Genomic DNA, 26,591 nt, shown 5'->3' on the forward strand with positions numbered 1-26,591 from the left:
TCACTGCCTCCTGTACAATGTCACGAACCTCTGTCCATAGTTCTTCAGGCACTCTGTCAAACTCTATCAAATCTAATCCCTTGAATCTATTTGTCACTTCCACTGTATAATCGTAAGGGATTTGATTTAGGTCATACCTGAATGGTCTAGTGGTTTTCCCTACTTTCTTCAATTTAAGTCTGAATTTGGCAATAAGGTTTTCCTTTTTGTGTTGTCTTTGTCTGGTTTTGGTATCAGGGTGATGGTGGCCTTGTAGAATGAGTTTGGAAGTGTTCCTTCCTCTGCAATATTTTGCAAGAGTTTTAGAAGGATAGGCATTAGCTCTTCTCTAAATGTCTGACAGAACTCTCCTGTGAAGCCATCTGGTCCTAGGCTTTTGTTTTTGGGGAGATTTTTGATCACAGTTTCAATTTCCGTGCTTATAACTGGGTTGTTCATAATTTCTATTTCTTCCTGGAAGATTGAACTTTTCTAAGAATCTGTCCATTTCTTCCAGGTTATCCATTTTATTGCCATACAGTTGTTCACAGTAGTCTCTTATCTTATAATCCTTTGTATTCCTGCACTGTCCATTGTAATCTCTTTTTCATTTCTAATTTTGTTGACCTGATGATTTCTTGATGAGTCTGGCTAAAGGTCTGTCAAGTTTGTTTATCTTCTTAATGAACCAGCTTTTCGTTTTATTAATCTTTACTATTGTTTCTTTCATTTCTTTTTCACTTATTTCTGCTCAGATCTTTATCATTGCTCTCCTCCTACTAATTTTGGGGGTTTTTTGTTGTTCTTTTTCCAATTGTTTTATGTGTAAAGTTAGGTTGTCTATTCAATGTTTCTCTTGTTTCTTGAGGTAGGAGTGTATTGTTATAAACTTCCCTCTTAGAACTGCTTTTGCTGCATCCCATAGGTTTTGAGTTGTCGTGTTTTCATTGTCATTTGTTTCTAGAAGTTTTTTTATTTCCCTTTTTATTTCTTCAGTAACCTGTTGGTTATTTAGAAATGTGTTGTTTAATCTCCATGTGTTTGTGTTTCTTACAGTTTTTTTCTTATAATTGATATCTAGTCTCATAGCATCATGGTTGGAGAAGATGCTTGATACAATTTCAATTTTCTTAAATTTAATGAGGTTTGATTTGTGACCCAAGATGTGGTCTATCCTGGAGAATGTTCCATGTGCACTTGAGAAGGTGTATTCTTCTGCATTTAGATGGAATGTCCTAAAGATATCAATGAGATCCACCTCATCTAATATATCATTTAAGACTTGTGTTTCCTTATTAATTTTGTTTTGATGATCTGTCCAGTGGTGTGAGTGGGGTCTCCTACTATTATTGTGTTACTGTCAATTTCTCCTTTTGTATCTGTTAATGTTTGTCTTATGTATTGAGGTGCTCCTATGCTGGGTACATAGATATTGTTATGTCATCCTCTTGGACTGATCCCCTGATCATTATGTAGCATCTGTCCTTATCTTTTGTGATCTTCTTTATTCTAAGGTCTCTTTTGTCTGATGTGAGAACTGCTACTCCAGGTTTCTTTTGCTTCCTATTTGCATGGAATATATTTTTCCATCCTCTCACTTTCAGTCTTATGTGGCTTGAAGTCTGAAGTGGATTTCTTGTAGACAGCATATATATGGGTCTTGTTTTTGTATCCACTTAGCCAGTGTGTGTCTTTTGGTTGGAGCATTTAATCCATTTACATTTAAAGTAATTATTGATATATATGTTCCTATTGCCATTTTCTTAATTGTTTGGGGTTGACTTTGTAGATCTCGTTCCTTCTCTTGTATTTCTTGACTATATAAAAGTCCCTTTAACATTTGTTGTAAAGCTGGTTTCGTGGTATTGAATTCTCTTAACTTTTGCTTGTCTGAAAAGCTTTTTATTTCTCCACCAATTTTGAATGAGATCCTTGCCGGGTACAGTAATCTTGGTTGTAGCTTTTTCCCTTTCAGTAGTTCAAATATAGCCTGCCATTCCCTTCTGGCCTTTCAGAACTCTGCTCTTTTCAGCAGAGTTTCTGCTGAAAGATCCAGCTGTTAAACGTATGGTGTTTCCCTTGTATGTGACTTGTTGCTTTTCCCTTGTTGCTTTTAATATTCTTTCTTTGTGTTTAGCCTTTGTTAGTTTGATTAGTATGTGTCTTAGCATGTTTCTCCTTGGGTTTACCCTATATGGGACTCTCTGTGCCTCTTGGACTTGATTTGATGATTTCCTTTTCCATCTTGGGGAAATTTCAACTATAATCTCTTCAAAAATTTTCTCATAGCCTTTCTTTTTCTTGTCTTCTTCTAGGACCCCTATAATTCGAATGTTTGTGCTTTTGATATTGTCCCAGAGGTCTCTAAGGCTATCCTCAGTTCTTTTCATTCTTTTCATTTTACTCTGCTCTTCAGAAGTTATTTCCACCATTTTATCTTCCAGCTCACTGATTTGTTCTTCTGCTTCAAATTCAAGAGTATTTTTAATTTCAGTAATTGTGTTGTCTCTGTATGTTTATTCTTTAAGTCTTCAAGGTCTTTGTTAATTGATTCTTGCATTTTTCCCCATTTTGATTTCAAGGTTTTTGATCATCTTTACTATCATTTTCTGAATTCTTTTTCAGGTAGTTTGCCTATTTCCTCTTCATTTATTTGGACTTTTGTGTTTCTAATTTGGTCCTTCATCTGTGTAGTATTTCTCTGCCTTTTCATTATTTTTTTTTAAACTTATTGTGTTTGAGGTCTCCTTTTCCCTGGCTTTAAGGTTGAATTCTTTCTTCCTTTTGGTTTCTGCCCTCCTAAGGCTGGTACTGTGGTTTGTGTAATTTTCGTATAGGTTGAGATTTGTGGTGAGCTTTTGTTTGTTCTTCCACTGATGGGCAAGGCTGAGCGAAGTGGTAATCCTGTCTGCTGATGACTGAGTGTTATTTTCGTTTTGTTTGTTGTTTAGATGGGGCGTCCTGCAAAGGGTGCTACTGGTGGTTGCGTGATGCCGGGTCTCATATTCAAGTGGTTTCCTTTGTGTGAGTTCTCACTATTTGATGCTCTCTAGGGTCAGTTCTCTGGTAGTCAAGGGTCTTGGAGTCAGTGCTCCCACTCTAAAGGCTCAGGGCTTGATGTCTTCATGTCCTTCTTCATCCGAGTCCATGAGTAGTTTCATTGCTTGTTGCAACAAGAAGAAAACCCACCAATGGGGAACTATGGGCATCTCAGTAAGAGGGTGTTAGAGTGTACAGCACAGGGAACTCTACCTGGGGCTCTCTGGTGACCACTTTAAGCACATAATCAACATCACAACATCACAATAATGAGACAAACTGATACCATATACCAGTTGTCAGTGTTTACAACGAGGAGAGACCAAGTTGATGTGATATGTTTTCTAGAAGAATCCAGCATCTGTGGTAGTTCTTAAGACAGGTTAAGTTTTCACTTTTTTTTTGCAGACACAAGTCACAACCTAATGAGACCGAGGGTGTCAGGTTGGATGTTCCACCTTTGTGTGGGAGACCCTTCTCTTCCTCTTGGTATTAACCACAGGTGACACCTTCAAGGGAACTGGAAGGTAGAGATCCACAGACATCGGGGTCCTCAGCCTTGGCTACCCATGAAACCCTCCTGGAGGGGCTGACAATCCAGATCCCGTATCTGGTGACTGGGATCACCAGATCCCTGCGAGGACCTCACAGGTGCAGTATGGCTAAAACTGCTGATGCACAAACCACACACACGACTTTGGAGCTGGCACCTCCCAGACTCAATACCGAAGTATCCAACTGTCACCCAGATTTCCTGCTGGGCCCCCGAGTGTCTGTGTCACAACCAGGGGCAGCGTGAAGTCATCAGCAGGGGAAGTGCTGAGCAACAGAGTCGGAGGCCCAGGAAACCCACTGGCCCCGGAAGGCAGGTCTCAGACCCCAGGGAGGCTGGGCTCCAGGGCTGGAGTGGGTGCTAGCTACCAGGTCTCCAGGCTCCCACCCCCCAGCACCTCTCGTTCCTGGCATGAAGCTCCCAGGGCAGAACAGTGGAGCGAGGGCACACACGGTCCCCTAGCTGTGAGTGTCCACCATGGGGTGATGCCCACTGGTCACCACCACACCCTCTATCACCAATGGAACAAAGGAAGAAGCTACATTCCCATTTAGGACTTTGAGACATACAACCCACCCAACTCTCCAGGTGGGCCCAACTCCCACCTTCTCCCTTGAGGGGACACTGTCCATAGAAGACCATCCCCGTCTCCACTGCCTGGCAGGCCTAACACTGTCACATATGGGCATGTGCAGGAAAGGGTTTCTAGACCTGGAGGCCTGGCCCAATGGAACAGAAAGCATCTTATTTAGAAAGCAAACACTCACTGCACAGGATGGCACAGTGAGCTGTTAAACGTGAATTCTCTCTAAATGAGTACAGAGACAAAATACCCCAGGTTTTTTCACGGTTAAGCCTAGACCAGATCCCCAGCAAATGGGTCTCTGTAACCTCAGTCAAGGCTTTCTACTACAATGCTGAGGGGCACACTTCAGGGAAAACCAGTGTTCTGGCCCTCCCACCTCCCACTTTAAAATAAGGGAGCTGAAGCCCAAAGGGAAAGATTTTAATCCAAAGACTCCCCTTCCTCCCTTAAACCCCACTTTACAGCAGAAGCCCAAAGAAAAGGGTCTTCATTCCCACCCTCCCTGCTGGGAAGGGAGCCAAGGTCAGAAGCCTGCTGTCCTTGCTCCAGACAAGCACACTTCCACGGTGACACACCTGCTCTCTACTGCAGCCCCAAGTCAAAGTGGGACCCATCATATTCTGACAGTAAAATTCAAGCAGAGTTAGGCTGGGATGGAGTCCATACAAAGTGGGAAGGTAGAAAGCATGCACAAAAGCAAAACTATGCTTAACTTACAATTTCAAGTCACTGAAAATTTTGGTCTTTTTTTGTAAATGGTAATACACATAAATATTTTTAAGACTTCCACATTTTAACTCCCAAAATCACATTTTTAAAAGACTCCCTGCCAATGTCCTCCCCCTCCCCAATCCTACCACTCACAGATCCCACAAACAAACAGTTAGCCAGCAGGTTAAGGAACAGAAAAGGCATTCAGTGAAGGAAAAATGTGTATACCCACCATTTAATTGTATACTTGAGGTTTGGTTGACTGACTGTGCTATCATCTAGGAAAATAGTCGAGCAGGAGCTGTATTTCCTCGCTATTTGTCCTGGAGGATGCTAGAAAAACAATGGTAACAAGACAAGAACAATTAAAAAGGGGCTCAAAATTCTTCCAAGGACCATCATCCCCTTCACCTTGAGACCAGCCTAGAGAGGAAAAGTGTCTAACCGAGAAATGTTAACACTACCAGCAAGTACAGCACAAGACTCACTTTCTTCCTACAATGGAATTCCACGCTCTTCCATATAAAAAGTCACCACCACCACTCCCGGCCCCAAACCTCCGTCAGCTCAGCACACTCCCAAAATCGAGCACCAAGGGGTGTGCTGCAGAGCCCATAAAAATCACCAAGAAACAAGCAGCATGCGCTCATCTTGCCAGCAAAAGCCCATGCTGCAGGGGACAACCTGGTGTGAGGCGCCAGAATCAAGACAGGAGTCCACAGAACCCCTTTTTTCCTACCCCTGAGGTACAGTTGATTTGGGGACCATGGAAGATGCAGTCACTGTGAATTAAGAATCTCCTACTCTTCAATTTCAGGAGGTGAAGATGTAAAGAAAAAAGTACTCCTTCTTTAAGGGCAAAATACATTTTAAAGGTGAAAGTTATCTGATGTTTTGACAATATGACCAGTGGATGAGCTTCAGGCGGGGTGCCTGTGGCAGCTGTGCATCTGGTTCTCTCAGGCGGTGTAAGTTTGGAGCTCTTTGGAAAACTTCAGAACTGAGAAGTATACTTCTAAAACATACTGCTAGAGAAAACAGGATTTAAATCACACGCAGATGACATCTAATTGAATAGTAAGTAGATTTTTGGTAATTATGTGGGCAATGTGATTAGTAGATATCAATCTGGATCACTCTTGCTCAAAGCATACTAAAAAAAAAAAAAAATCAAATCATCCAAACCAGTTTCAACTGGCCTGGTGCTTTGCTGACAATCAAAAGCCTCATTTTCAGCAACCACAACAATTAATTCCTTAAGGATGATAACCCTGCCCTGACTCATCTGCCCGCCCCCAGGGAAGCACTCAGTACCCACGGTTTATGAACACGAAGGGAGCCTTAAAGCTCACCAGAGACCAAACGCCCTGTTTAACATTTAATTATTTAATAAGGTTTCCCATGTAATTAGGGCTTCCCTTGTGGCTCAGCTGGTAAAGAATCCGCCTGCATAAAAAAAAAAAAAAAAAAAAGAATCCGCCTGCAATGCGGGAGACCTGGGTTCGATCCCTGGGTTGGGATGATCCCCTGGAGAAGGGAAAGGCTACCCACTCCAGTATTCTGGCCTGGAGAATTCCATGGACTGTATAGTCCATGGGGTTGCAGAGTTGGACACGACTAAGCGACTTTCACTTTCCCATGTGATAAAGTTATGGAAATATGCAACAGCCTAAGAAACAGAAGACAGCATTATAAACAATCTCCCCTCTTGCTAATCGTCACTCCTTGGGGCATACAGTTCCTAAAATCCCCGCCAGAGGGCACTGCACTACTGAATCGCTAGGACCCTCCTGAGCGTGGCTTTTACAAAGGCCATGTGGGTCAGCAGGAAATAACCAGAGTCAGGGAACTCAAAAGATAAGGCTTGTTCTTGGCCAGTGTGTTTAGGCACACATTGTTCTGTGCCTGTGTAAGATAAGGGCACCAAAAAAGCCTGTCAAGTTCAAGTTACCTGAGTGCAATTTTAACATGGCATTTTTCACGTCTATCAAATTAATCATAATAGTTTCATTAAGACAAGCCGGAGGCATTAAAAACCATTTTGATCTCTTTTGTAGGTCAGGTAGCAATCACACTTAAGTCACAGATAAAAACTTGCAATCTAATAATAGCTATTAACATGTGTGGCAAGTTTTAAAAATCCTTATGAAATTTTCCCCACCAATGGAAAATCTACCTAAAACAGAAACCTCAACAGATATACTTAACACAAAAATTCAGTAATTAGTTGATATGTTAAAGAATCTTTAGAAATACAAGAAAATTATTATTTAGGAATAATCACAACAGTGACACAAAGGACAGCAATGACTGGCTTCTATTTGTGAGGTTTCTACTGTTTCCTCTGACACAAATTTCCTCAAGATGAAAACGTGATGGGAACAGCCAAGAGTAAATGGTTTCCCTAAGAAAACATGAGCACTAGAGTTAAGGGAGGAGGTCACAGAGTGGGCACTTCCTCGTCCTCCTTTCAGGAGTAGCAGTACCTTTGGGGTCACAGGGTTAACTGGAAACCAGCACCCCCCAGGGGCCGGTCCTGGCCTGGAGATCTGCCAGCTGTTAGCCTGAGCCCTCTAGGGCTGGTGTGCCAAAGGGGGTTGCCAACTCAGCTTTCTGACTCTTTGCAACACCATGGACTATAGCCCACCAGGCTCCTCTGACCATGGGATTTTCCAGGCAAGAATACTGGAGTGGCTAGCCATTCCCTTCTCCAAGGGGTCTTCCCGACCCAGGGATGGAATTCTGGTCTCCTACAGTGCAGGCAGATTCGTTACCATCTGAGCCATCAGGGAAGCTCCCTTCAAACTGTTTAGTAATTTCTAAATTGAATATAAGTCCTTGGCATTGTTATAATGGGGTTACGTTTGAAACCGCATTTGGGCATTAAGCCATTTGCTGGATAGAAGGGCTACAAGGTTCACAGAATGTATACTTCTCTTGATCTGACATCCACCCCCCCACCAAAAAAAAAAAAAAAAGCTGAGAGAGCAAGGATCCCTCCACAGAAAGGCTTCTGTGCCCAGGGCAGCGCCCCTGCCTGGTTCCCTGTTTGAACTCTTGTGTGGCAGAGGCAGGCAGGGACTGTGCTCAATAAATCTGTACTCTGTTAAGAGCAAAGCTCCCAGAGAGGCAAAAAGGTTTAGAATTTTTAAAATTTCAGCTCCTGGATCACATTCACTTCATTCCTTAACTTCTATGGCTTAAAACTTACGAAAAAACTATACGCGTACTCAAAATACCAGAAAGACTTTGATCAGTTTTGCTACTGAATTTGGAAACACAAAATTTACCTACAAATCTAATGAGCAATAACAATAATAACATCAGCATACTCAGATGGTGCTAAAATCACTTCTGCAAATCACCTTCTGTTCAGTCCACTAGGTAAACAGGCGGACCAGGAGTCATTCTACGAGATCAGACAACTATGACTTCAAGACTTTTTCAAGGTCCCCCCCCTTTTATCAGCTAGTAGATTTAGGGCTTGAATAAAATTCTTTTGGCTCCAAGTCCAGCTCCAAATATGGCTCTTGCTAAACTGATAAAGAATGCTCTATATTCCTTTGCGAAGTTTTTATAGCTACCACCTGTCTCAATATTAAGACAAATAACTGTGATCATTTTGCTGAGGGTGAAGGAGGCTGGCCATTCAACTCTTGACTCACTCTGTTTTAATTTTTTCTTTAACTTAGAATGATCAATTCCCTTCAAGTACACTGTCATCAAAGGGAGGAGAACACCACGGAAAAATTAGGCTAAAGCAAAAGATGTGCGTTTTCCCTAAGTTTCAGGAGAGAGATTCCAGACTCTCAGCCACCGACAATGCCACCCACAATTTATAATCAGAGACTACCGCATCTTAATTAAAAGATTCATTAAAACAGCTAGCCAAAACTTCAGCAAATTTTAAGCAAGCTACGAACTTTAAATAAAGCCCTTTACGCAATCCTTGCTAAAATACCTAAGTGTCTCTATTGTAATCTATTAAATTTTCCTGTAACTGTTGATCTGATAATTACATCTAAAACATAGTGCTGATTAGAATATTAATCTTTATAATATGCCCTGGTTTAACTTACTGTTAAAACTCCCCCGAAGGGTTTATCCTCAAATAGCTTCAAGATTTAAAATCTATAACAATTCTTTTAGAAGAAGCTCCTTTTACTTTTTAAGTCTCTCTTGGCAGTTCTCATCCAGCGAGTGGTACCCTCTTTTCCAGCCAGGGGTTCCTTCCTTTGGCCCCTTCCTTGGAGGCGGTACCCAAAGGCAGCTTCCATCACTTGCTAGACTGTGTTACTGTACTGGAGCCAGAAAAGACCTTGTTTCTCTCCACCTGGTGGTAGCTATTTCCTGTTGTGACCATCACCCCTCACCTTTCCTCACATGGCTTACCTACACCCACTGTTTTTTCTTAAATAGTAGCCTCTTTAAAGATTGTCTTAGCAGCATGTACTAATAAGCAGGTTCTTCAGAAACTTGAAGGGTAAATTAAAAGAAACAACATCCCTCACAATAAAACAAAAAACACAACGGGTTTTATAAACAAGGGCAAAGAATAATGGTCATTCCAGAGTTCAACAACAAAAGAAATTACAAATGTTAGCTGGGGCCCCAATTCAGAAAACAGTGCTCTCTGTCTTCAGATAAAAAGCTAAACAACTTGTGTCCGGGTGGCGCTTGGAATGACTGTCTGAGGATTGAATGGCCCAGGCCAGCCCCCTGGGCCCCGGGCTGGCTCCACTGCTCGGATGGCTGATTCTCTGTGCCTCACTTTCCCCATATGGAAGACTGGAGTGACACACAGTACCTCCTGGACACAGTTATCAAGCACATTAAACTAAAGAACAGAGTCTGGCACAAACATGGTATAAAATGTTGGCTAGACTGTACTGATGATTATTATTACCACTTATCGTCTCTTTATTGCCCTAACTCATGACACTCAAGTGTCTCAAAACCTGAAAAGCACAGCTGGTTTATTAGCCTAATTGAACCTGCAGGTACTTCCACTCCAATCTACTTCAGTTGGTTGAAACAGCACATTCCAGTGGCTTCTCCCAGCGTGGGCAGAGCCGAGATGCTACTGTGCAATGTGGTCTGGAGGGCACGCTATTACCGGGGCATCTGTTGCATAAGGCAGCACAGAGATTTCTTTTATAGGAATGAGCACATCTGAGCACATTCCAGCAACTGTGCTTCCGCTCTTTGTGTCGGGGGGCGAGAGGCTGGCAGGAGTGAGAGGACACGCTGAGTCAGGGGGCACGGTGCAGGGCAGGTGCCAGGATGGTGTGCCGCAGAGCATGAGGTCGCGGGGCGTGGGGGAGACATGTGGGGCGTGTGGCTGGTACGAGGGCAGACCTCCCCTCCAGCCACTTGAATGCGGCTGCAGTGACCAGCAGAGGGGGTCTACAGGCTCCTGGGCAGACGTGCGAAGCGGGGGGCAGTGTTCTAGTGCCTCCGGCACGTGAAGAGATGGGAGTGAGGGCTTACAGAATGGGGTCAAACCTCCCACCTCTCTAGGTCCCGGCAGATACAGCTTTCAAAAAAAATAAAAAAGGGCATAGCAATTTCCAGCATATTTTCCTTAAGACATAGCTCATAAATTTCACAGATGCTTCACACTGCTGTGGCAAAACCGGAGAGGGCCAGAAACAGGCCGTGAATTGCTGTAAGGATCTGATAAAAACCATAGGGCGTCTCTCCAACCCTGAGACCATTGCCTACGAAGGACTCAGCAACCTCCTACGGCCGAGCGTGGAGCCCTTTGGGTGCGGTTCAAGGGTCCAGCTATGAATTTCTTTTCAACAGCATTTTGCCCAGATTTTCAAAGGGCAGAAGAGGCAATACTATGGCTTTAAGTCTGTTTAGCACAAAGCTCCAGAGCCAAGTACTTCAAGATCCACAAATACTTAAATGTAGACAGTTTAGAAATCCTGAGAAAAACCCCTGAGAAATCAAATACATCATTCTCATTTTCAATACGAGAATTGATGGCATATACTTATTTGGTAACACACCTACTTCATCAAGAGGCCTAAGTTTAGAGGATTAGGAGGTGTGGCCATAGATCTCCTGGTGGCCGGGCGCTACAGTCCTGAGGGGCGGCTTGAGGTCACCCCTGGGCAGGGTGGAGGGAGGCTGGCTGTACCCACTGATCAGAAGAGAAAGATCAAGGATCTTTATGCCTGGCCAGTAGGGCAGGGAGACGCTGCTCAGAATGGCCGAGAGACTAGAGCTGGGTTTTTTTTTAAATTCATTTTAAAATTCAAGTGTTGTCAAGTTCATCCTTTCTTAGAGCATCGAAGGAACATGCAGACTCTGTTGGACCTATAAACAACAAGGGGGAAGAAAACATGTGTTTGCTTATTCAAATGGGACTGAGTTAGAAGACAGTCACTTGGGGGAAGGGAGGCAGGAAAGGACCTGTGGCATCTGATGCCGCACTATCCATGCACACCATCCCAGGAGCGGCAGCAGCCCGGGGCTTCAGGCCACACTGGCCCTGGCGATAAATGCCAAGCCGTGCCCGTCCAGCCACAGGCCAAACAAAGCACGAGTGCCCTGCAGCCTTCTTCACACTCTTCCACGTGCAGACAAGATTCATGGACCACTTCCCCACCGCACACACAGTGTGGATGGTCTCTGGACAGTTATTACGAAGAACACAGGGGAACAGTTCCACTTACGTGGTTAATGAAGAGACTCTTGCGCTTTTCTCTCACTGTGAAAACAAAAGATGCAACAGAAATGTTACACGCCTGCGTGCTAACCCCTGGCAGGTTGCTGAGGACGGGCCTCTGTGTCAAGGTCCCATCCTTCCACCAACCAACATATCCAGCTGCTCAATTATGACTTAAGAAATGATCTGCACACATGCAGATGTGACCTGTGCTGAGAGAGCAGAACATAAAACCACGGACACCGCAGCACCCAACAAGATCACTGCGCCATAGTGAACGGAGTGGTAACGGCTTTCCAGTAACTAAAGAAAACAGTAACTAGTAAAGCTCATAAAATTCTGCATGCAGCCACTAATTAAGATGGTCAACAAAAAGCAGGACTATCTATTTCTAACCAAAACAGACTCATAAAGGTCCATACTATTAGGGTGAAATATGACACGACCTGGTGACTAGACAACAAATGATAACAATACTACCCATAACTGGATGAAAATACAGGACACTGGACGTCGGAAGCATCACTGGAAACCAGTTACTCTCTGCGCCGGTGCTGGGGGGCCTCCCAGAGCACCCTGCCCCCTCAGGGAGGCCGAGCAAACTCACAACAAAAGCACCCCTTCTCAGAGACCATTCTCACGCTGCTGTGTGTGTGACGGGGTTAGCACCCCACCTTCGTTTCCCAGATCTCAATGTTTCTCAAAATGGGGGCCCTCAACCTCAAAGATGTAGAGGGGGGAGACAGGGAACCCAGAGGAGCTTTTTTAACAACCTAGTATCACTGAGTTTTGCATTTTCTTTCCTAAAAACTCCCTTTTGAGAGTATAGAGAGTAAGAGCTCAGTCAGTAAGATCCCCTGGAGAAGGGATAGGCTGCCCACTCCAGTATTCTGGGGCTTCCCTCGTGGCTCAGACAGTACAGAATCTGCCTGCAATGCATGAGACCCAGGTTTGATCCCTGGGTCAGGAAGACTCCCTGGAGAAGGGAATGGCAACCCACTCCAGTATTCTTGTCTGGGAAATCCGATGGACAGAGGAGCCTGGTGGGCGACAGTCCATGGGGTCTCAAAGAATCGGACACGACTGAATGACTGTGCACAGCACAGAGTAATAGTTGGACCACAAAGAACACACAGTGCTAAAGAAGTGATGCTTTCCAACTGCGGTGCTGGAGAAGACTTCTCAGAGTCGCTTGGACTGCAAGGAGATCAAACCAGTCCATCCGAAGGGAAATTAACCCTGAATATTCATTGGAAGGACTGATGCTGAAGCTGGAGAGCCAACACTTTGTCCACCTGATGTGAAGAGCTTACTCACTGGACAAGACCTTGATGCTGGGAAAGACTGAAGGCAGGAGAAGAAGGACGACAGAGGATGAGATGGTTGGATGGCATCACCGACTCAATGGTCATGAGTTTGAGCAAACTTGGGGAGATAGTGAAAGACAGCGAAGCCTAGCATGCTGCAGTCCATGGGGTCGCAGAGTCGGACAGGACTTAGTGACTGAACAACAACAACATAGTAATCAACACAGTTAATAAGCAGGTCACTGGAGAGAACAGAGATATATTTAAATCAAAAGGAACCTTAGCTGAAAGGAAAAGGGCAGGTGAGGCTCTTTCATTGAGTGTGGATGTGAGGTCCCTGCCTGTGAGGTGCTGCGCCTGGCGTGGAGAAGAGACCTGCGGCTGCTCCAGAGGGCATGCAGATGCTGCAGACCCCTTGTCCACGCTTTCTAGGCTCCTGAGAGTGTCAGGTCAGCCCAGCTGCCACCAATGACAATGGACGCGAGTGACAGTCATTCACAGGCTTTAGGGTGTTCTTTCCAGAAACTCCTTACTTTTAAGGAGCTCCCATAACCAGGTGAGAAAGTCTTACGATTAAGTGGACTCTAATTCCTCACTGTCAACAGAACTGAAGGAGATTAAGACTGAACTGCAGCGATTAGGAGGGATTCTGGATGATAAATCCCTTGGAGTTTTTAACACATAAACCAAGTAGCGTAGAACCTATGGATTCGTCAATGTTTCACCGCAAACACATCCCCTGAACGGGGGTGGCGGGAGGAAGAGCCTAGTGGGCAAGCGGAGGCAAAGAGGAGGAGGAGCAGGCACAGGAGGGTTCGTTCTGCAGGCTGGGAGACAGGGAACCGCACAGAGACGGTGTCGGGTCCTCTTCCTTGCTTTTAACCTGTGAGACTCAAGCAGATCCTTTACACTCAAAGAGAAGACCCAGCATTTGAGGAATGAAGGAAAAACAGAAGGACGAGAGCTGCCAACACCCCAACGATCGGTGGAGGAGGGCAGGGTGAGAGGGAAGGGGTAGATGCACGTTCCTGCCTCACACCCAGGGATCCTGTGAGGTCGGAGGACCCTGCCATCCGTCTCCCCGTGACAACCACGCCACGTGTCACCCACTTAAGAGGCTCTAGTGCCATTCCATGTGAATCTAGGTAAAAAGCTTCTGACTGATGTTGGTCTGTGCCCTGAATTCACAGGAAGTGAGAACCGAATCTGAAAGTGTGCCAGCTGTGTAAGTTGTTTTCATAGTACTATATTAAGTGCAAAACTTGCTTTTGACTCTCATTTCTCATTGTCCCAAACCTTCACCCCACCACCACTTTCCTGCCTGGCAATACCCTCCCCTCTCCATGGGCTCCCACTTCACCAGGTGAAGAAAAAAATGTCCTGCTTAATTTCCACCCAAAACATTCAAAACTTATCTCACAAGTATTTGATGCCTACAGTGATTTCTTCTTATACACTTAAAATAAATAAATAAATGCACCAAATTCTCTCAGATCTCATCACTGGCCTGCTTAAATCAAGATCACCAATGTTATATCAGCATTATGCTACACCAAAGTTGTCACCTAGCCATAACTGAGGAGTTATCAGTTCTTAAAATGAACTGTCTTAAATATGTTTGATTATTTTTCTAGTCAACTTAGGATCTTCTCAAAATGAGAGCTTAGCAATTTGACAAGAGTCACGGCTAGAGCCCCCAGGACCTCAGCACTGTCACTACAGCATCATTTAACAGATTCCTCCACTGCTTTTTTCTGCAGGAACAAAAAAAAAAAAATCTTTTTTCTGTACTGTGTGTTTTATCTCTCCTTTGTAGCCAAGGGCCAGGGAACAGTGACATAAGTCAAGGGCTGAAAAGAGGGGAAAATCCCCCAGAAGAAATTCCACGCCACAGAACAAAGAGCTTAACACAAGTATGACAGAAAGAAAATATCCACCCCTAGTGTACAGGTTCAATCTGGCTCTCAAATGACACAACTGAGATAATGGTGTTTTTATTTAGAGTTGTATTATGATTTCTTTTTACATACTACCTAATACTTCTGATCTTTAGAGAATTTATACAAATAATAAATTTTTAAAGGAAAGTTTCTGATTCTCAGGGTAGAAACTGCCTAGAACTATCCCAACTGATTGGCAAAATGAGGACAGTTGCTTCATATAGTAAATTCTAAAAATATGACTTACTATAAAGTAAAGAAACCCCAAAGGGTAACCACCCAAACATCCTTAGCGGTCACTAAAGGGGATTCTATCTTTATCCTGAGAATCACAGCGACTGGAAAATCAAGACAGGCTAGTTACCAACATAAGTCTTAAAAAAAAAAAAAAAAGAAGAAGAAAGAACCTACCGTCTGTTTGAGATTTACTGAGGAATATCGTGCTGGCCCGAGGATGGTCTGAAGGATTGAATTCCATGTTCAAATCTTTAAAGAAAGAAAAAGAAGATATATGAAAACCCATCTGATAACTAGAAGGAGTCAAGATTTTCCATTTTTTAAACCTTAGATTACTAAGACATTCAAGGATTCTGGAAGAAACCAATAGTTACTGTGTTAATAGATTCTTCCAGGTTCAACTTCGAACACTTAACTATTTAGAAACTTGAGAAAGTCATACATAAAATTAGACACCTGGCTGGAGATCTATTAGCCCAAAACTCCATTTTCTTTTTAAATGTCTGTTCTGCACCCAGTTTAACTACAAAATAGCAGGACAAAGTCTTAACACGTAATTAAGGAGAGGTATGTGCGACTCATCTAAATCCACAGTTAAGCGAGTGGTATTTCCTTGTTAAATGTGATTAAAATAGGATATCTCAGCCAAATTGGTATCAACACACTCTGCTTAATTAAGACGGTTATTTTCTGAAAAGGCAAAATTAATCCTTCAGAGCAAAAGCTCACAATGCCCATCTGTGGGCATAATCAGGGCCACAGATGTGTTTTGTCTGATTCATCCATTTTCTTTCTTTTTTAATAAATTTGAACCCATGTATAATTTCTGTATTTCAAACACATATCACACAGGGAAAAAAATTGTATTTCCAGCTTCTCTTGAGAAATCAGATCATTCAGCAACACCGGGCCCCACCCCAATGGTAGCAACTGGCAGGACCTAAAACCCCAGTGCCCAGTCCTCACCCTCTGCCCCACCACCCACTCCTTCGGGCTGTTCCTCAGTTCCTCCCCGCTACTGGCATCTGCCTTTGTAATCTTGCCTTAGAACAGTCTCCAAGGGCGACAGGCTTGTCCAGTATAAACAATCAGAATCCCATCACTACAGAGTTTTTTCAATTAAAAAAAAATTCCATACGGAAAGAATGGTTAAGCAAAAGAAAAGAATAAAGTTACAGGAGGGAAGAGAGAAGACCAAAATTAATGGAAAGTCAGAACGGTCTTCAAATTAGCTTCCAACATCACAGTGAGAACTTTTGAGTTCCATTATTTCAATAAATTTGCAAAGAAATCTAATCAACACCAACAAAAAACAGAAGGGATCTTATCCTTAGCTTTAATAGTTCATCCAGCCCAAGATAAGAGGAAAGAAAAAACAAGGATGGTCACACATTGTTGTTGCTGTTTTTGAGGGCATCCAGGGCCCTCACAAGTAGCTTGCTGGGCTCAGGGCAGCCTCAGCTCTGGAGGGTGTTGGCGTGTCTGTGCTTGTGAGTTTTCTCTGGAGCCTGCCTTGAGGGAGAGAATGACTGTGTCTCAGCCTGAGGCGCCACCTGCATTAAGGTGTGGCAGCTCATGACCTGGTGGAAGGTGGGCGTTTGTGACTTGCTGGTGGAAAGAAAGAGAATCAGACCATGAAAGCCCTCATGGTTGCCTGTGGCCCACGTTGGCTGGGGCCCTGACTCCTTGTGTTTTTGTGTTCTATTGCTTCATTTAAAAAAAAATATATATCTATTGTATTTATTATTTATTTATTGGGGTGCCTCAGACCTCAGCTCTGGCAGGTGGGATCTAGTTCCCTGACCAGTGATCCAACCTGGGGTTCCCTGCCTTAGAAGCACCGCGTCTTGGCCCCTGGACCACCAAGGAAGTCGCTCTTTGCTCATTTTAACTTGAGGATCATATCCTCGGAGGAGATAAGTATCTACCTGCCAATCAGGAGAGAACACAAGGGCAATGGCTCCCGAGTCCGTTCAGAGTGGCAGGTCAAAGCCTAGGGCTTGCTCTATCTAAGCCAGTGGTCCCCAACCTGTTTGATACCAGGGACCGCTTTGTGGAAGACAGTTTTTCTACAGATTTGGGTGGGGAGGATGGTTTGGGGGTGATTCAAGTGCATTACTTTTACTGTGCACTTTATTATTCTTTGTTGTTGTTCAGCCACTAAGTCATGTCTGACTCTTTGTGACCCCATGGACTGCAGCATGCCAGGCTTCCCTGTCCTTCACCATCTCCCAAAGTGTGCCCAAATTCAAGTCCATTGCATCGGTGATGCCATCCAGCCTTCTCATCCTCTGATGCCCTCTCCTCCTCCTACCCTCAATCTTTCCCAGCATCAGTGACTTTTCCAATGAGTCGGTTGTTCACATTAGGTGAACAGCTTTAGCGTCAGTCCTTCCAATGAGTATTCAGGGTTGATTTCCCTTAAGATTGACTGGTTTGATCTTGCTGTCCAAGGGACTCTCACTAGTCTTCTCCGGCACCACAATTCAAAGGCATCACTACTTTGGCACTCTGCCTTGTACCCTGGAGGCAACCCCTGATGGCTGTCACAGAGACCCCTTGGAGGTGACTGTGCCTCAGAGAGAAAAGGCAGTTTTAGATGTGGAGTCCCTGGAGTTGACTTCAGCCCACTCTTTTTTTTAATTATTTTATTTTTTTCCCATTTATTTTTATTAGTTGGAGGCTAATTACTTTATAATATTGTAGTGGCTTTTGTCATACATTGACATGAAACAGATCACCAGCCCACGTTGGATGCATGAGACAAGTGCTCGGGCCTGGTGCACTGGGAAGACCCAGAGGGATCGGGTGGAGAGGGAGGTGGGAGGGGGGATTGGGATGGGGAATACATGTAAATCCACTCCTTCTTTATGATGATGATACTTATTAAGCTTTCCAGGTGGCTCAGCAGTAAAGAATCCAATGTAGGAGACGCAGATTCAATCCCTAGGTTGGGAAGATCCCCTGAAGAAGGAAAGGGCTGCCCACTCCAGTATTCTTGCCTGGGAAATCCCCTCAACAGAGGAGCCTGGCAGGCTTCAGTCCACAGGATCACAAAGAGTCAGACATGACTGAGTGCCTCATACTAATACAACATTCTAAGAGTCTATCGCCAGACTTTCAGGTGAAAACAGAAATACTCGGTCACAATGCTTTCAGTCCACATTTTGGCTGAGTACAAGGCATGATAGGATCCCTTTATTCAAACTGGAAAGAAACGGACAGAATTTAATACAGCAATGCTGTGAGCCCTCCATGTCTGTGGGAACTGCACCTGTGGGTTCAATCAACCTCTGGTCAAAAATAATGCATTTGCCACACATGGGCATCTATTTAAATAACATTCGTATTGCATGTTTAAAACACTGTATATAAAATTTACATAGCATTAGGTATTATAAGTAACCTAGAGATGACTTAAGGTGTATAGGGAGACGTGGTCAGTTATATGCAAATCCATGGCATTTTATGAGGGACTTGGGCATCCACGGATTTTGGAACCAATCCCCAGTGGTTACCGAGAAATGACTGTATTCTCCCATGCCACGTAGCCTAGTTTTTTCTGTCCTTTCCACAGATGTCATAGCCTTGTTTGTCTCGGCTTTTAAACTAGCACCAGTGCCATAAAGATCCCTGCGATGATGCCTAAGATAAGTGGGAGTTACAATCCATGACTGACGGTCTGGAAAACCAGAAAAAGAAAAACATGATGGTGCAGCAAGGCCTAAACAGTGCTGGGTCTAATTAGGATAGATGAGGAGACATAAAAGACGATCTGCAAAAACCAGAAACTTTTACCTCCCACCCACTTTCTCCACACTGCCTGGTCTCAGGTTGGTCATGTTCCAGTGACTCATCCAAGAGACGAGCTGTTCATTTCGGGCTTGACAGCATCAGTGAGTAGAGGCCGAAGACTCAAGGACCCTGTGAGCACTTGGTAGTGTTTTAAGACCAACTGCAGTCAGCAAACAACCCCAACTTAACCTCAGATGATTCCATCAGGTCTGTTTCCTATCTTTAGACAAATATATTTGACATGGTCATAATCTTAAAACTTCTAATTTCAATTTCAGGTAGTCATATTGCTAAGTGTGACTGGGATCTGCAAAGCAATGATGAAAAATCAACAAATAAAGCCTGTTCATTTTAAATCAGTTTGGTTTACTTTTATTTTTAGTCACTAGTGACCCACTGCCTGAAGATCAGAGACTATCTCCATTCATTAGTGCTCCATTCATCAGAACCTGACCCCACTGGTTTGCTCCACGGGCTGCCACCGGGCCAGCCCCAATCCCTGCATCCCGCATCAGCACCCCTGTTTATAAACCCTGCTGCTGTTGCCGCGGCAGCAAACTGCTGCGACTACAATTCCGACCGATTCCAAAGCCATCTTTTGTACCCCTGCTGACTTCATGTTTATTTTTCACAAATATTCTAACGCACTCACATTTGGTCATCTTCTGTTCTCACTCTCCTGGGGGCACACCTATGCATGGTGGGCCTCCAGCCTAGGTCTGTGCACACATCTGAGTCACACTCAAGTGCTCTGTCTCTACATCCACCTCTTTCCAAACTGCCCATCTCTCAGTCTCCTACTCACTCTTGTCCTCTCCCTGTATCTGTCTCCTCTTTCGCTCCCGCACCCTCTCTCCAGTCTCTCCACTGTCCCTTTCAAATATTCTTTGTTAAGATGAACCAAAGGAGAGAAAAGATCCTAATGTTTAAGGCTAAAGAGAGACTGTTATGCCAATACAGCAACTAGATAAACTATAAGCTCTCACACTACAAGCACCTAGAAATCTGAGATAGAATATAAGACATCCATTGAAAAGCTTAGAGAGTGAGGCAAGGGAAATGGCTCGAGCCTCTAACCGAAGAGTGAAGTGGAGTCTTCTGGCAGAGCAAAGGCTGTCTGGCTGTGTGCCCTGGGTCTTGGGTTTCAACCAAGGTGACCACATGTCTTGGTTCACACCGATTATTCTGACACAATAACCAATTCTATCCTCTTTATTTATAATGTCCTGATTTAGGAAGTTACCTTATTTTAATGTCCTGCAGGGTAGGATATAAGCCAGTAGAGGGGATACAAGTTAGAACAGATGCTTGGAACCCTCAGAGAGATACAACTGCAACAAAAACTGAATTAGAAAACAAAGTTATCTATAAACCCAAATGGAGCTGGGCCTCAGAAGGGGAAATGTCTCCCAAGCTCCCCACCGCTGCAGTGAATGGTACCCACTGGTCTGTCCGAATCTCCAGCATGGTTCTGGAGTTCCACTCTACTCCACACATATAGTCCAGGGAACCCTCTGACAAGAATTTCACACCAAGCTGGTCACATGCCAGTGGGACCCCTGTGTGCCCAGCAGAAGTAAGTGCAAACCACTCTGGAGAAGTCTGCCTCTCTGAGCCCCTCCAAAGACAGGCTCCCCATCCCAAATGACATGACTCAGAGGAAATGATCCATCAGAAGTGAGAGTCAAGAGACACAACAAATGATGCGACTAGAACCTGCATAACAGAGCTGGTGAGAGACGGGAAAATAAGCACAAGGTACTTAAAGTCCAGGAGAGAAAAAGATAAAAAATGTACAACTGAGGATGACAAGATTGAATTCTGGCTTCTCCTCGGCTACCTGAACAAATCACTTAAAGATGATGGTGACAGTCTGACAGGCCACCAGACCCTGTGATGATCACAGACAGTGCTGCTTAAGGCCAATGGGATTCAGGGGCCCCGTGGAAAGGCTGAGCGGGGCCCTCAGCCCTACAGATCAGCACTGAGGACAGAGACCATGTGTACAAAGTCCAAATGCTCAACAGTAATCAACAAACAAGCTGAATAATAGAAATACATAAGCGAATGATCAAGTGAAGCAGCTCTTCTCAGCTTTTTTTTTTTTTTTAATAAAGAAAAACTGGCAAGAACTAACCATTAACTCCCATGTAGATTAATTCAAAGAGAAAGAATCTCCTAGCAACCAGCCTCTCCTGAGGCCTGAATCAATGCTATCACTGAACAGGAAAAACACCACTTGGAACATTGATGTTTTAATATCAGGCAAATAACTAGGTCTAGTATGAGCAATATTGGTAAAATTGGCTACTACGGACAGCTAAATGACACCCTGAAAGTCAGCAAAGACACTTTATTCAATGGTCAATAAGTATTTACTCAGAATCATCTTGATGCAGGCATTGCATGCAAGAAATACAAAGTGACACTCCCGTGGCCCCCAGAATGCTGAGGCCTGGGGGCGGGGAAGCAGTCAGGGCGGGACGCTGCCACAGAACCCAGGAGAGAGCTGAGGCCGCCGTGAATCGAGTCAGACTGCGTGTTGAGTGAGGGGCGAAGGATGTGCGGGTGCTGGGGATGAAAACATAAACGCACCAAGAATACTCAGGCCACAAAAAGATTCATGTCTGATTTTAGAGGCAGGTGGGACTGAATAACATCCGGGACAAATGAAGTCAGTAATACTGAGATTTCCCAGTAATAGATTCGACAGCATTTCTACTTTCAAACACAAAACCACCAAAAGCTCACAGGTGCTGTAAAGAACACAGAGCAAGAGAGTGGCAAGAGATTCTCTAATCAATTCTCACCAAGTAACCTGAAGCATTCCCCAGTCACCACCACCCATGTCAATGAGGGTCACATGTGGAGCAGATGCAGAAAGGCTAAAAACAGAAATCATGGTTATATAAATCAGGAATTACCTGAAAGCACTTAAAGAGGGGAAATAAACCAAATAAAAAATGAAAATAAGATTACAAAAGGATATCACGTGCAAGACAGGAAAATAGAAGATGTAACTCGGGGCAAATGCAGTGTGAGCTATGTGTGAGGAGACCTGCTGGGTGAGTGACACCAGAATGTGGGCACCGAGGTGCGACACCCCAGAACTGTCTGAGGGAAAGAAAGACCTGGCTCCTACTCGACGCCGACGACGCAGAATAAATGACAGGAAAGGAACCAGTCTGCCTCTCTCACAGCAATTCTATTCCACAGACTCTGAAGACTGTTCTCTCAGTTCCAATATGTCAGCCGAGAGCACATCTACAGTTTCAAGAGGTCAAACTCATACTCTGCAAATGAGATCATCACCCTTCAGTATTTTCCTCACGTTTAGACCTGATCTATATCTTATATTCTAAGAAGAACGTTAAATCCAGGATTTACCTCCTGCTTCAATCTATAACTTCAACCTGTCAATTCCGGGGAAATATATAGAAGGGAATACTGTGGCCTCTAAGGGTCCTACTTGACTCAGACACAAGGAAATGGGATGCAAAACTAATAATAAAATCTGCGAGGCAACTGCCAGGGCCGAGCTGTTCTGTATTTAATCAGGTCTGTCGCGGTTCAGAGGGATAGAAGACAGGCAGCCGGATGGACAAGACGTGCATTCAGAAGAGCCACACCGGAAGATCCAGGTAAATAAATGTGCCTCAGACCCTGCCATCACAGACCTGCTGCTCGGTTCACTAGCATCGAACTGAAACGGTCACATTTCGTTTTTAAAGCTGAATCAGTAATAAGTCCAGCACGAGAAGCGTGGTGCTGACTCTTTTGTTCCATCTGAGGGCTCAGCGCTGGGCACGTCAGGCTCCAGTCCAGCAGCACCGAGACGCAGAGAGTTCTCCCTCCAGCCACCCGGCGGACGGTGGATGCACCTCGACGACTCTAAGCACGTATGAGTGCACGCACACACACCAGCACACATGAAAACCCTCCGTCCTCTGCAAAACCCGAGACACTGAGACACGGGGCACAGGCAGCCAAGTGCCCGGCCTGCCGCTGAAACAGCCATCGCCACTGCAGAAGAAAACAAAGGCACATGTGACTGGCGCAGGTCACTCGGGGTCCCTGGTTTGCCAACCTAGTAAATAGCGTTCAGTCAGTATGCCAGAACCAGGGGCTCCGCACCCGTCCTGTTCCTCTCCTCTCTAGACCCAGTGAGACATCAGGGCCGGGGAGTCAGGCACCGAGCCTGCTCGGTGTCCCCAGGCCCGAGCAGGGCAGCCAGGGGGCATCTTCTCTGTGCTGGCAGCGTGGTGGCGACCCCGGGGGGAGCAGAATAGGAGCGGGCCCTCTGGTAGGTTTCTTGTGACAGAGAATAGGAGGGGAGAATGCCACATTTATTACATTTTTCCTACCACAATCTGCCAGGTTTGGTGAAAACGGATTTTTAAGGCAACATTTTTCTCAGCATTCCAAGAAATCCATGATCAACCACATACCCTGGTGACTATGTTCAAAATAGGAAATGTCACTTGTTCGCATGATGCAATGAACTGCCCTTTGAGAAGGGGAAAACACTAGCAGTGATTAGCTTTGATTTTCTTCCATAATTAGAATGTCCTGGAGCGTTCACTGAAAGGTCATCCTGCCGTGGTTACCGCGCCCAGTGGAAGGGGACAGTTCCAGCGACATCAGGCCCTCGGAAACCCTCGGGTAAAATGGTCACTGCATCATGCTTCTTGGGAGTCAGAGTGGCGAGAGGTTCTGAGTCACTGACAGCCTCCTCCTCAAAGCACCCAGTGGCCGCCTCTGATCCAAGCAGGGATCATACTGCTTCATGGGGGGTTATGAACAGAAAACACAGATTCGGACAGGTCACAGTCAAAAAATTAATAAGGGCCACAAGTATATCAGTAAAACACCAATATTATTACTAGAGAGCATGCACAATTGCAAAAAGCCTTAAATATGCCAGATTTTCTTTTACCTGATTAAAATCTTTTAAAAAGTCTAGTCACTGGAGAGAGAAAAAGTAATTAAAAAGAATTAAAATCAGCTATGCCTGCTCAATTTAGACATCCAATGAGTAGCTTTTGCTAGTTACATAAAATATTAGTATTACATACTTTCTCATATGGCAATTTCAGACTGCAATCTGAAACTTTGAGTCACTCATTTAGTTTTGGGACTCTATCCTAGTGAGATGATCTCACATGCAAATAAGACTTTAAGCCCAAAGATGTTCATTACTGCATTATTTATAATAGGAAAAAGAAAACTATAAATAATCTAAATGTTCAGTAATAAGAGACTTAATAAAGTAGCTGGCAAATTTACCATATTGAAAATTTTGTAGCTATTACAAATAATAAATGTTTATAAAATGCATAATGCATTTATAATTGGGAAAATGCTTCTATTTATCATGCTAAATGAAAATGAAGATAAAAAATTTTGTAGACAGTGTCACCACAATTATATGTCACCCAGGTTTGGATTTGATTGCTTTGGTGGTGGTGGTTTTAAGTAAATCAAGCTTTTAAAAGTACTAAAAGATACTACACAAAAAAAATGTTCACAGTACTTCTTTTGTGTAAAGCAAGCATGGGAACTTTTTCTCTTTTCATTTTTTTTTCACTTTATTTTTTAAATTGAAAGATAACTGTTTCACAGAATTATGTTGTTTTCTGTTAAACATCAACAAGAATCAGCCCTAGGTACACCCATGTCCCCTCCCTCCCAAACCCCTCTCCCATCTCCCTCCCCATCCAACACCTCTAGGTTGATACACAGCCCCTGTGTGAGTTCCCTGAGTCATACAACAAATTCCCATTGGCTGTCTATTTTACATAGGGTAAAGCAAGTTTCCATGTTACTCTCTCCAGACATCTCACTCTCTCCTCCCCTCTCCCTGTGTCCCTAAGTCTGTTCTCTATGTCTGCTTCTCCACCGCTGCCCTGCAAATAAATTCATCAGTACCATCTTTGTAGATTGCATATGTATGCGTTAGAATACGATATTTATATTTCTCTTTCTGACTCACTTCGCTCTGTAAAATAGGCTCTAGGTTTGTCCACCTCATTAGAAGGGTGTGTACAAAAGGGAACCCTCTTGCATTGCTGGTGGGAAAGTAAATTGATACAGCCAGCCACTATGGAAGACGGTATGGCGATTCCTTTAAAAACTAGGAATAAAACCACCATACGACCCAGCAATCCCACTCCTAGGCATATACCCTGAGGAAGCCCACACTGAAAAAGACACATGTATCCCATTGTTTATTGCAGCACTATTTACAATAGCTAGAACCTGGAAGCAACCTAGATGTCCACTGACAGATGAATGGATAAAGAAACTGTGGTACATATATACAATGGAATATTAGTCATAAAAAGGAACACATTTGAGTCTTTCCTTTTTTAAAAAAAACAACTTTTCTATATGTTCCAGTTTTTCTCTGTGGACATATTTTGCACATTCAAAATGAAGAGAGCAGCAGAGCTGCCCTTTATAAGTATACCATGCTGCTGCTGCTGCTGCTAAGTCGCTTGTAGTGTCCGACCCTGTGCGACCCCATAGACGGCAGCCCACCAGGCTCCCCCGTCGTCGCTGGGATTCTCAAGGCAAGAACACTGGAGTGGGTTGCCATTTCCTTCTCCAGTGTGTGAAAGTGAAAAGTGAAAGTGAAGTCGCTCAGTCGTGTCCGACTCGTAGTGACCCCATGGACTGCAGCCTACCAGGCTCCTCCATCCATGGGATTTTCCAGGCAAGAGTACTGGAGTGGGGTGCCATTGCCTTCTCCGGTATACCATGCTACAGAGCTTTAAATCTTACCATTAAATTTTCAGCAACAACAAAGACAAAAAAATTTACTCTAAAATGGTGGAAACTTCCATATTCACTTAGATGAAAAACAAAGAGTTGGTAGTAAGTTCATATAAGAGATGGGAAGATAAACATTACAAATTAAACAAGGTTAAATTTATTTACTGCTGAACAGGAATATTGTTTCATTCCAGATAAGCAAGGTTATGGCTGGTTTAAAGAAGACCAATACCACTGTTGAGCTGATATAAACTAAAAGGCTATTTTGATATCTGAGTAGGAGGTGAAAAGTGTACATGTCATTTCTCATTTCAGCAGCATTTAACCTAAAGGTGTATGTAGAGACGGGGCTTCTCCCGTCTCTCAGCTGGTAAAGAATCCACCTACAATGCAGGAGACCCTGGTTCGATTCCTGGGTCAGGAAGATCCCCTGAAGGAGGGATAGGCTACCCATTCCAGTATTCTTGCTTGGAGAATCCCCCAGGAGCCTGGTGGGCTACAGTCCTTGGGGTTGCAAAGAGTCGGACATGACTGAGCGACTAAGCAAATACGCAGAGACAAAGTCTCACAGGAGAGTGGGGAGCCGGGCAGAGCACCCAGGGGCACCCTGAGCAGCTCAGTGCCCCAAAGAAATCCCTACACAGTTGGGCTGAAAGTGTATTAATTGTTTCCTGCCTGTTACTTCCTTATCCAACTATCTGTGGTCCCAAATCACAGACACAGCACAAATAGCCAACTTTGGCTAAAAAGACTGAACAAAACCAGTGAACAGAAATCACATGAAGCCTGCAAACGCCCTAGCGTCAGACACGCTATTTCTGGCATTTCATGGTAGACACACTACATTTGGGTTATTATTTATAAAGCTTTCAAACTACTGAAACAACACTGCTACTAAATAACCCCTGACATTAGAAATTAAAATTTTACATTACTTCCAGTCTTGCCATATTTTTTCTCTTCTTTTTTTAGGATTCAGAGTTAATTTTGG

At 44.1% G+C, this 26,591-nt stretch overlaps 1 protein-coding gene across 3 annotated transcripts in view; it reads right to left on the bottom strand.

Moving 5' to 3' along the window:
* The window catches only part of CCNY (cyclin Y), a 106,513-nt gene that overhangs the window by 21,055 nt on the left and 58,867 nt on the right, over positions 1 to 26,591 (bottom strand). For all 3 annotated transcript variants that reach the window (XM_043882722.1, XM_043882723.1, XM_043882721.1), the window contains exons 2-4: positions 15,206 to 15,280; positions 11,555 to 11,589; positions 5,101 to 5,201 (exon numbers count right to left, since the gene is read on the bottom strand). In XM_043882722.1, coding sequence (XP_043738657.1) covers positions 5,101 to 5,201; positions 11,555 to 11,589; positions 15,206 to 15,280 — 211 coding nt within the window. The remainder of the gene's footprint in view (positions 1 to 5,100; positions 5,202 to 11,554; positions 11,590 to 15,205; positions 15,281 to 26,591) is intronic.

The sequence above is a fragment of the Cervus elaphus genome, chromosome 23 (genome assembly GCF_910594005.1).
Source record: "Cervus elaphus chromosome 23, mCerEla1.1, whole genome shotgun sequence".
Lineage (NCBI taxonomy): Eukaryota > Metazoa > Chordata > Mammalia > Artiodactyla > Cervidae > Cervus > Cervus elaphus.